Source organism: Xyrauchen texanus, chromosome 30, assembly GCF_025860055.1.
Source record: "Xyrauchen texanus isolate HMW12.3.18 chromosome 30, RBS_HiC_50CHRs, whole genome shotgun sequence".
NCBI classification, from domain to species: Eukaryota; Metazoa; Chordata; class Actinopteri; order Cypriniformes; family Catostomidae; genus Xyrauchen; species Xyrauchen texanus.
This window is the reverse complement of record NC_068305.1, coordinates 3,765,740-3,777,825: the sequence shown is the minus strand read 5'-3', so window position 1 is coordinate 3,777,825 and position 12,086 is coordinate 3,765,740. Positions and strand designations below refer to the sequence as shown.

The 12,086-nt window shown below is 41.5% G+C and overlaps 1 protein-coding gene across 1 annotated transcript in view; it reads right to left on the bottom strand.

Annotated features, from left to right (window-relative positions):
• Window positions 1–12,086, bottom strand: part of LOC127624152 (mRNA-capping enzyme-like) — a 128,617-nt gene that overhangs the window by 75,580 nt on the left and 40,951 nt on the right. Inside the window, exons 9-10 of the mRNA XM_052098835.1 lie at window positions 8,293–8,428; window positions 6,007–6,078 (exon numbers count right to left, since the gene is read on the bottom strand). Of these exons, the coding sequence (XP_051954795.1) occupies window positions 6,007–6,078; window positions 8,293–8,428 (208 nt within the window). The remainder of the gene's footprint in view (window positions 1–6,006; window positions 6,079–8,292; window positions 8,429–12,086) is intronic.

Here is a 12,086-nt window from a genome sequence, read left to right as displayed (position 1 = left end):
ACGGCGACCGTTCCCCGCATCTGGGCGTTTGGGCTACTCCGTCCCCTGGGGGATGGCAGCGGCAGTCACCTGGGTGGGCGGCAGTGTCGAGGACTCTACGATGCGCATCCCTCCTCATGGACATGGAAGGCGAGTTTCTCCACTCACAGGTAAGGCGTTTTAAAAGGACACACTGCAGCGCTTACAGTTGTACAATAATAGCTCTTCAGGTTCACAATGATAACTTTACAGGTTCTCAATAAACATTTAACAAGAAACGCCAGTCACTGGTCACTTGGGTCATTCTCTCCCCCTTTCTGGCGGTGGCGTGGCCGTTTATATGCCGCTCTCCCCATGCTCGCTGGAATTAGAGACAGGTGTTAGATATAATTTAGCTGAGGTGCAAGCATCCTTACGGCTTTCTCTCGCTCTCTCCGGATGGACACTTGACCACGCCTCTGCTGCCACATATCCACACCGTCACCACCCCGCCCCCATCCCCCCATTTCTGGAAAGGAAGTCGGCAAAAGCCATCTGCACCCCCGGTCTGTTGACCACCTTGAATTTAAAGAGCTGGAGAGCCAGATACCACCGGGTGATCCGCGAGTTGGTATCCTTCATGCGGTAGAGCCATTGGAGTGGGGCGTGATCTGAGCAGAGGGTGAAGACCCGCCTCAGCAAGTAGTACCGGAGAATGAGGACCACCCACTTGATGGCCAGACACTCCTTCTCCATGGTCCTGTACTTTGTCTCCCTTAAGGAGAGCTTAAGGCTAATGTACAGCACCGGGCGCTCCTTCTCCCCACCACCTGCGAGAGTATGGCCCCTAGTCCTCTGTCTGAAGCATCCGGACGCAATAAAAAAGGGAGAGAGAAATTAGGTGCATGCAAAAGCGGCACCCCGCAAAGTGCAGCATTAACCTGAGTGAATGCCTGTTGGCACTACTCTGTCCACTGAACCAGTTCTGGAGCCCCCTTTTTAGTGAGATCAGTCACCAGGCTGGTGACATCCGAATAATTGGGCACAAACCTCCTGTAATAGACAGCCAGCCCCAGGAACCGTCTCACCCCCTTTATGGTCTTGGGACTCGGACAGGTCGCAATCGCTGCAGTTTTGTCAATTTGGGGACGCACCTGCCTGTGGCCAAAGTGGAACCCCAGATACCGTACCTCCACCCCCCCAATCGTGCACTTTTCGGGGTTTGCTGTGAGCCCCGCCCGCCGCAGCAATCTCAGGACCGTCCTCAGATGCTGCATGTGCTGCTGCCAATAATTACTATAAATTATAATATCATCCAAGTAGACAGCGGCGTAAGCTGTATGCGGTCTGAGGATTCGGTCCATGAGACGCCGAAACAAATGGAAGGGTCACAAATTGGTGCAATCCAAACGGCATGGAGAAGGCCGCTTTTTTCGCGGGAAATTGGTGTCAAGGAGGTCTGCCAATAACCCATTGTCAAATCCAATGTCGAATAAAATCGAGCAGTGCCTAACCGATCGAGCAACTCATCAACGCGTGGCATCAGGTACGCATCAAATTTAGACACCACGTTGACTTTTCTATAATCCACACAGAATCGTTGCTCTTGGGAAACAACCAGACTAGACCAATCGCTTTGGGATTCCTCTATTACCCCCATATCAAGCATCGCATTCAATTCTTCCCAAACTATTTTCTTTTTGTGCTCAGGCAAACGATAGGGATGGCTACGTACCACCACTCCCGTTTCGGTCTCGATGTGGTGCTGAATGAGGTTCGTACGACCCGGTAGAGGGGAGAACACCTCTGCAAACTCTTGTTGATACTCGGCAACCCCTGTGAGCTGATACGGTGAGAGGTGGTCTCCGCAAGTGACTGGAGTGTTAAGATTACCTTTAGTGTTTACCTCCGGGCCGAGCTCTGCCCTCTCCAGAACTACCGTAGCCAACGTCACAGGGACCGCCTTCCTCCATAATTTCAGGAGGTTGAGGTGATATATTTGATTGTGCGCCCCCTCTATCGTTTTGCTTTACCTCATAATCGAGTTCCACGACTCGTCGTATAACCTCGAAGGGTCCTTGCTACTTGGTGAGTAATTCGGAGCTAGATGTGGGGAGTAATACGACTACTTTATCTCCCAGAGCAAATTCCTGCAGCAGAGTTCCCGTTACACAATCGGCTCTGTCGTTCTTGAGCTTGGAGCAAATTCTCCTGTGTTAGTTGCCCCAGCGTGTGGAGTTTTGCTTGAAGATCAAGAACGTTCTGAATTTCATTCTTGCTATTTGAAGGCCTCTCCCCACCAAGCTTTGCGGATGACGTCAAGCACCTCGCATGTGTGCCGCCCATACATCAACTCGAATGGGGAAAATCCTGTGGAGGCTTGCGGGACCTCTCGTACTGCGGGACTGGGGGTCAAGCCATTTATCCCAATTTCTAACATCATCGTGCACAAACTTACGAATCATGTTCTTAAGGGTTTTATTATATCACTTCACCAGGCCATCTGTCTGCAGATGGTAAACACTGGTGCGAATCTATTTAATACCAAATAGTTCATAAAGCTCACGTAGTGTACGTGAAATAAAGGTTGTGCCCTGGTCGGTGAGGATTTCTTTTGGAATCCCCACCCGGGAGATTATTTTTGAAAACAGCCTCCGCAACAGTACGTGCTGAGATGTTGCTCAGACACTGCTTCCGGATATCGTGTTGCATAATCCACTAGGACTAACACAAAGCGATATCCCTGTGCTGACCGCTCTAATGGCCAGACGAGGTCCATGCCAATTCTTTCAAAGAATCTCGATTAGCGGTTTAGCTTTTGGGGTGGCCTATGGTTTAACAAGTTGACATTGGTCTTGTGTAGTCCGATAACAAATTAAAGAACACCCGCTTTTTCATTCAATTTTACAATGATTGCGAGATACTGTGTTTTTAAGGCCTCTCCAGGTCTCCGACTAACCATTAGATGACCAGGTGGAGGATCTGTGTTGATCTGGGGGTACATCAGCCAAGCTGGAACCAGGCAGACTCGTCTTTGTGAAGGATGCATGAATCACGCCACGTACAAGGTTATTGTAACAGGGTTAAAAATGGGCAAAGAGGAGGCGGGAACCGGACATACCATCAAAATAATGTTTAATGAAAACTTAAAAAGATGCAAACATAAATACACACTGCAGTGGCGTGTGGCTCTCACACTCCGAGCTGCCGCATCCGGCTCGGCCTCATCCCTCTCCTCGGTTGATTAGCCCAAATCTGATAGGTGTGCACTCATGGCCCGGTCCCACCCTCCTCCTCCTCCTCCTCCTCCTCCTCCTCCTCATCATCCATCCATTGCCTCAGGCCAGGGAGCCTTCGGCATGTCGTACATCAGGGCATTGCCCTTCTGCCTGCACCAGCCGGCAGGCATTCCCCGCCTTCCGAGACCTTGGAGGGAGACAAGGGGAGGGAAAAGAGGAGAGGGAAAGAATGAAGAGGAGCGACAGTGAAAGAGAAAGAGAGACAAAAAAAATTGTTCGCTGGTTCCCAGACACGATGTCGCCTGGTTCTCGACCACTACTCTGGCGAACGACAGCCGCTCCTCCCTGGGCAGACTTGAGCGAGTCCTCTGACCCCTGGTGGATGGAATGCCCCTCAGTGTTCTGGAGGCCAGGAGCGAGTTCCTCAGCTCCTGGCAGCGGCTCCACAGCTCCAGGCATCAGGCAGCGACTCCTCCATCCCCCGGCGACTGCTCCTTTGGGCGGACAGCAGTGGCGAGGAATCCACGACAGCGCGTCTCTCCTCCCTCCCAATGTAACAGGGTTTAAAATGAGCAAGGAGGAGGCACGGAGGAACAGACGAACCATCAAAATAATGTTTCATGAAGACTTAAAAAGACACAAACATAAACACACGGCTGCCATATCCAGCTTGGCTTCATCCCTCTCCTTGGCTGATTAGCCCGATTAGGGGCCGGCCATGTGCACTCAAGGCCCGGCCCTCCTCCTCATCAGAGTTATCCTAGTAGAAAATTTGCTTCCTTCTGCTTTGACAATGTTCCCCAACTCTGAGGATTGTTTTTTTCTACACATTTTCTCTCAATCAATGTGTAGATGGAGGACCACTGGATCCTTTCATGGTCAGCCCAATCTCCAAACCTGAACCCCATTGAAAACCTCTGGAATGTGATCAAGAGGAAGATGGATGGCCACAAGCCATCAGACAAAGCCGAGCTGCTTGAATTTTTGCACCAGGAGTGGCATAAAGTCTCCCAACAGCAATGTGAAAGACCGGTTGAGAGCATGCCAGGATGCATGAAAGCTGTGATTAAAAATCAGGGTTATTCCACCAAATATTTATTTCTGAACTCTTCCTAAGTTAAACATTTGGATTGTGTTGTTTAATGAATACTAACTTTTTTTTTTTTTTTTTTGCATTATTCGAGGTCTGAAAACACTGCATCTTTTTTTGTTATCTTGACCAGTTGTCATTTTCTACAAATAAATGCTCTAAATGACAATATTTTAATTTGGAATTTGGGAGAAATTTTGTCTGTACTTTATAGAATAAAACAAAAATGTTACACATACCTGTAAATAGTAAATCCAGAGAAACTTATAATTTTACAGTTGTCTCTTAATAAATTTTTTCCAGAGGTGTATTTAATATGTGTTAAAACTTTGCATGCTAGTAACACTGGCAATGCACACCAGAAAATGTGACGTTTAAATCGGTTTCATGCTGACGAGTTGCTAAGAAGTCGCATGTTCTCTCTCATAAATGTAAACTAATGTAAATATCAACATCATCATATACGTCTAAAGGATTGAAGTCGGTCAAAACATGAGCTAATTGATTTAATTTAGTCAGTTTACAACTTTATTTCAATCATCACTTCTGGTCGAGACTTCAGTAAATAGTACATTTATACCCAAGTTTAATGGTACAATGCTCAAATATTTAGTAGTGTGTACATTTTAAGTAATTGCCCATTTACTTTGTAACTAGTCTAAGTTTTAACTTATATATGGCTGTTGCAATTGGCCCCTGGAGAGTTGCTTAGTGGCTACTTACTGGCCAAATTGAAAAGAGTCTCTATGATATTCTGCCCTAAGTATATGGATCCCTCCTTCAATGCAAGTCTACAGGATTATTTCTGCCTGATTTATCATCCACCAGGACTATTTGCAGGACAAAATGTGTGATCCCTTAGACAAGTAATAGCAGACACATCCTCTACAAGCTTCAGGATTTCAGTTAAAATTAATTAAAATTAATTTGTAGGATGTTACAATTAAAAGTTTTCATAAAAATTGTTTCATATAAATAATATTACATAGAAGAAATAAGGGAAGAATGTGTGCCACTTCTAGATCGATAATCTACCTCCAATACACTCACGCTTTTAAATGAGATCTGGTCTTGATGGGTCAATATTTTATAAGAGATACATCTGCATTAGTGTTTGATGTACTCATATATCATAGACAAACATAATAAATACAGCTAATGGAACACCGAAAATATGTGAGCAGAATATCTGTTTGAATATTAGTCATTTAATAGAAGCCAGCATTTGGCACATCATTAGACAGGTGCAATTAATGTGTCGTCTGTATTTACATGCTGGCTGCTGTGGCATCAATCTTACAAATTAAGGTTTACAAGCTGCTTTTTTGAAAAATGGCTTTCCGCTCCGGTAACAAAGCAAAACCAATTCAATAGTCCTGTTTCAAATGCAGACTGTTTGCAACGTGAATGCCAGGATCTACAGTATATCATTTTTTCAGCAGAACTCTGGAGAGGAAAAATGTGCACAACAAATGCTGGTATACTTTTGCATTCTCTTCCAAACTTAACACACAAAATGAAGAACTGACTCACATGTTTAATAGAATTTAGTCAACATGGAATTTTAGTAGGGTGAAGTATTTTTTATGGTTGGTAAAATACCTCTGTTTTTCCTGTTATGTGCTTTTGCATTTGGGTTTCTGAAAAACGCTTTTTTTCTAAATTAAATCAAGAACAAACAGGCTTGTGTTTTTGTTATTGTTGCTGAAAGGTACTCACATTAAATTTAATGATGTCGTAGATGAGATAACGTGGGACAGGCTGACCATTCACTTTGTCGATAATCATCTCCTACAAATTCAGAAAAGTAGAAAACAATTACCAAAACAATCAAATATAAAACTTAATGAGCTAAATTATTTTAAAAATGTAAAGGCCAAATGCCTGTGAAGTTATTAGATTTAGATAATTTGCTTAAAAGCTCAACCACACATAAATCAAAGACTAGAATCATTAAGTTTATACAGTATATAGAGGTAGACCGATATCTCAGTTTTACAAATTAATCGGTGCCGATAATTGTTTTTTTGGAACTAATCGATTGTTACCGACACCAAATAAACCTAATTTGGTGAAAAACCTTTATCTGGTCAATACATACACAAATATATATATATATATATATATATATATATATATATATACACACACACACACACACACACACACACACACAGGCCAACAGTTTGGAATAATGTATAGATTTCGCTCTTATGGAAAGAAATTGGTAATTTTATTTACCAAAGTGGCATTCAACTGATCACAATGTATAGTCAGGACATTAATAACGTGAAAAAAAAAAAAGGGTTCAGAACTTCTTAAACTATTTCAATATGTTCTCATCAAACAATCCTCCACGTGCAGCAATGACAGTTTTGCAGATCCTTGGCATTCTAGCTGTCAGTTTGTCCAGATACTGAGGTGACATTCCACCCCACGCTTCTTGCAGCACCTGCCAAAGATGGGACGGTCTTGTCGGGCACTTTTCACGCACCTTACAGTCTAGCTGATCCCACAAAAGCTCAATGGGGTTAAGATCCATAACACTCTTTCCAATTATCTGTTTTCCAATTCTTTACTGTTGTACATGAAACTAGTGTTTAGCGGGTAGAATTCAATGAATCTGTCAGCTGAGGACATGTAAGGCATCTATTTCTCAATCTAGAGACTCTGATGTACTTATCCTCTTGTTTAGTTGTACATCTGGCCTTCCACATCTCTTTCTGTCCTTGTTAGAGCCAGTTGTCCTTTGTCTTTAAGACTGTAGTGTATACATTTGTATGAAGTCTTCAGAATTTTTCAGCCTTCCTTCCTCAAAACAATGATTGACTGATGAGTTTCTAGAGAAAGCGGTTTCTTTTTTGCCATTTTGACCTAATATTGACCTTAAGACATGCCAGTCTATTACATACTGTGGCAACACAAAGACAATGTTAAGCTTCATTTAACAAACCAAATAGCTTTCAACTGTGTTTGATATAATGGCAAGTGATTTTCTAGTACCAAGTTAGCAATTTAGCATGATTACTCAAGGATGAGGTGTTGAGTGATGGCTGCCGTCTCGATTTGATAAAAAATGACTTTTTTCAAATAGTGATGATGCTGTATTTTTACATCAATAATGTGCTGACTATACTTTGTGATCAGTTGAATGCACCTTTGGTGAATTAAAGTACAAATTTCATTCCGAAACAGCAAAATCTGTACATTATTCCAAACATTTGGATGCCATTGTATATATGTACACATTTATACACATGCATATACAGTAAATAGAGCTTTGTAACAGAGCCAAGTCATTTGAATATAAGTGTCCCGGTGTATTTCTGTCTTATTCATAGTTACAGTAAAAGTCTGGCTTCATACACCAAATCAAATTTTTTTCTGGTTATTACTGGGATTTTGGATGACAATAAACTGTTTTTGGGGTTTTATTCATTTTGCAGCCTCAATATCTGTTTGTCTTCTTTATAGTAAGGAAATTTGTTATGATTCTATAGATCGATTTTAATAAACGATTGACTGATTAGTTGGTTATTGACCTTTTGCACCACCCTAGTTATAGGTATCAGTAAAATCCACTATCGGTCGACCTCTATATTGGGTATAAAAAAAATTCTAAAACCAAGTTGAAAACATGGGAAGTTGTTTAGTCATTAAAAACTTGAAATACAGATTTTGAAAGATGTAAAGAAACAATGATGCAAAATGAAAAAGAAATCTTTCAGATTCTAAACTATTTCTAGGTTACTAATCAAATAAGCAAATTTGTGCAGTACACACTCACAGAATTAGCTAATAAATGCTTTAAGAGCAAGGATATTACTCTTCACATGTTTTCTACTTTAATGTTTCAAGAAAGATACTGTACTTTAGCTGACAATATCGCACCGTTTTGACCAGCCTGATGTAAACCAAACCTGTGGACACCCATTTAGTGTAGTGACAGAGCTGATCCACACTCTCGGATCCAATCAAAAGGATTTCACCCAATAAATAACTCACCCCATCCAATAACGTGTTGGAGAGGTGAATACGCAGATCCTTCCGGAAAGGAAACTCCAGGTTTACAATGTGAAACACGGAGTTGTCTCTGTCAATCATGTACACTTCATTTTTACCACCGATAAACATCATGTACCTGTAAAACACAAAAGACAGACCGAGTACCGCAAATCAGTGGGAGTCAGACATTTGGTCCACTGTGCTTGCAAATCAATAATCAACATGAGACTGTGTGCTACATTGTCTTCCCCGGTTGTGATTTCTGTGTAAATACTTTCATTCCGAAGGCATGTTGGCCAATCTGATGCGGCTTCTGTGTGGAGTAAAATCACTGTAGATAATATAATTGGCTCATTACATCGTGAGGGGGCTTCATAATGAGCTGCCTCCCTGTCTACCGTCTGTATAGGAAGATGCCTTCATAGGCAACATCCTAACCAAAATGGAACCTTACAAGTGGCCAATTTAGAGCGCTCCACGGCTCCTGTTCTGAATAAAAAAATAAGCAAAAACATGAGTGGGGGGTTGCTAGGGCACTGAAATGTGGTTCTAAATACTTTGGAATACTTTGAATGACAAAAGAAATTTTCACAAAAGAAAAAAGAACAAAAAAAAAAAAAGAGTTTCTTCTCAAGTTTTAAGTATATTTTATTAGATACAGTGCATCCGGAAAGTATTCACAGCCTTAATCCAAAATGGATTATATTCATTATTTTCCTAATTTTTTTAGTTCATTATTTTCATAATGACAACGTGAAATAAGTTTGTTTGAAATCTTCGCAAATTTACTAAAAAAATTAAAAATGAAAAAAAATAAATAAATCACATGCACATAAGTATTCATAGCCTTTGCTCAATACTTTTTTGAAGCACCTTTGGCACCAATTACAGCCGCAAGTCTTTTTGTGTATGATGCTACAACCTTAGCACACCTATTTTTGGGCAGTTTCTCCCATTCTTCTTTGCAGGACCTCTCAAGCTCCATCAGGTTGAATGGTGAGTGTCGGTGCACAGACATTTTCAGATCTCTCCAAAGATGTTCAATAGGGTTCAAGTCTGGGCTCTGGCTGGGCCACTCAAGGACATTCACAGAGTTGTCCCGTAGCCACTCCTTTGTTATCTTGGCTGTGTGCTTAGGGTCGTTGTACTATTGGAAGATGAAGCTTCGCCCCAGTCTGAGGTCCAGAGTGCACTGGAGAAGGTTTTCATCAAGGATGTCTCTGTACATTGCTGCATTCATCTTTCCCTCTATCCTGTCTAGTCTCCCAGTTCCTGCTGCTGAAAAACATCCCCGCAGCATGATGCTGCCACCACCATCCTTCACTTTAGGGATGATATTGGCCAGGCGATAAGAGGTGATAAGGAAATTCAGGCTAAAGAGTTCAATATTTGTTTCATCAGACCAGGGAATTTAGTTTCTCATGGTCTGAGAGTCCATCAGGTGCCTTTTGGCAAACTCCAGGCGGTCTGTCATGTGCCTTTTATTGAGGAGTGGCTTCCGTCTGGCCACTCTACCATACAGGTCTGATTGGTGGAGTGCTGCAGAGATGGTTGTTCTTCTGGAAGGTTCTCCTCTCTCCACAGAGAAATGCTGGAGGTCTGTCAGAGTGACCATCGGGGTCTTGGTCACCTCTCTGACTAAGGCCCTTCTCCCCCGATCGCTCAGTTTGGCCGGGCGGCCAGCTCTAGGAAGAGTCCTGGTGGTTCCAAACTTCTTCCATTTATGGATGATGGAGGCCACTGTGCTCATTGGGACCTTCAATGCTGCAGAAATGTTTTGTACCCTTCCCCAGATTTGTGCCTCGATATAATCCTGTCTCGGAGGTCCACAGACAATTCCTTGGACTTCATGGCTTGGTTTGTGCTCTGACATGCACTGTTAACTGTGGGACCTTATATAGACCGGTGTGTGCCTTTCCAAATCATGTCCAATACACTGAATTTACCACAGGTGGACTCCAATCAAGTTGAAGAAACATCTCAAGGATTATCAGTGAAAACAGGATGCACCTGAGCTCAATTTTGAGTGTCATGGCAAAGGCTGTACATATGTACATGTGATTTTTTTTCATTTTTTATTTTTAATAAATATGCAAAGATTTCAAACAAACTTCTTTCACGTTGTCATTATGGGGTATTGTTTGTAGAATTTTGAGGAAAATATTGAATTTAATACATTTTTGAATAAGGCTGTAACATAACATAATGTGGAAAAAGTCAAGTGCTGTAAATACTTTCCAGATGCACTGTATTTTGGCAGGAAAGCAATACAAAATTCTCATCAAGTATGGGATTTTTGCTGTGCATCTTTGCCCTATTATCAAACATCACACAAGAGAAAAATATTGGTGCTAAATGCAGGCAGAAATCACCAGTGGAAACGCGGTCACTGTTACTAGCCACTTTGACAGGTGACGTTTTCAGGGTTTTTGTTTCATCCTTCAGGCTCCCATCATTATCCATGATTTATCATTATGCGTGCTCGGACAGCGCAGAGCTGAACACATTCAACAAGGCTTCCCTCGATATTGCGGCGCAGATCACAAAACGAATGCAACCCATTCTAAATTGAACACAGATAGTTTTAAATTGAAGTCAAACATCTCAAAAAGCTAGACAGCCTTGACATCTGACACCAACACAGTTTTTTCAATCTACATCATCACCCTTAATAACACTTTTCACATTTTGTACTGCAGTAACACTTAAAGATAACATGACAAAACTTTTAAAGGTTCATATGAAATAAGTGCAAATCTATTACACAACATTTTTGAAGATTAGACTAAATCTGTGAAAGTTGTAGTTAAAGTTTCAAAATGTGTTTAGTATATTCGTTTTCCCATAACAAATCCTAAAGTTTATTTATTTTTTTAGAAAGACTATCTACATTGACCTAACCACAGTTATGAGTAGCCATCAATGATCTTACCTTTGGTAATGGCCTTATTATTACAAATGCCAGAATCAAAGAACAATGTAACTAGAGATGCACCGATTGCAATTTTCTTGGCCGATTTCTATTTCCGGGTTTTTTCAAGTGTGACCTGCCGATACTGATTTTTTCCGATTTTCTTTCTAATAATTATTATTGATCACATATACAAACAAAATCTACCTTTCTTCAATGCTAAATTTTATTTTCATAATAAAATAAATTATTAAACATTACAATTTCCCCCAAACTGCACTGTTACAGGATCTTCTCTCACTTAAACAACTCTCAAAATAAAGTGCTCTGTGACTGGAAAGAGGTAGAAATAACAATTAACTGCAAATGAATTGCTTTATATAACAGATGTCATTTTCCACTATTTTTATAAATGGACCTTTTTCTCTTTATTACTCGTCTAACAAAACAATTCCAAAGACCTGAAAAACTGAAGTGTCCAATACGCTCAACTTACGTTAGATGTCCAAATATCAGTTGTAAAACTGAGCACTGCTTCGGGAACGGCTTGCATACCTGTCAACACTCCCGTTTTTCCCGGGAGTCTCCCGTTTTGTTATTTCTCCCCAAAAAACTCCCGTAATTTGCATGGCCCAAACAACGTTATATGAATAATCACATCAATATATTATTCCAAGGTGGTCCAGTTGCCAGATCTTGAATGAAACGCATCCTACTCACACAATCGACACATCATACACATTACAAATCATTTATGACCACAATCTGGCAACCAAAACCCATTTGCGCTGTTGATATCTGCGCAGGCAGTAGACGCGGGATGTTAAATCAAGCATCACTGGTAGATGGGAGGAGAAGACTCAGCTGGTGCTCCGGTGAAAAA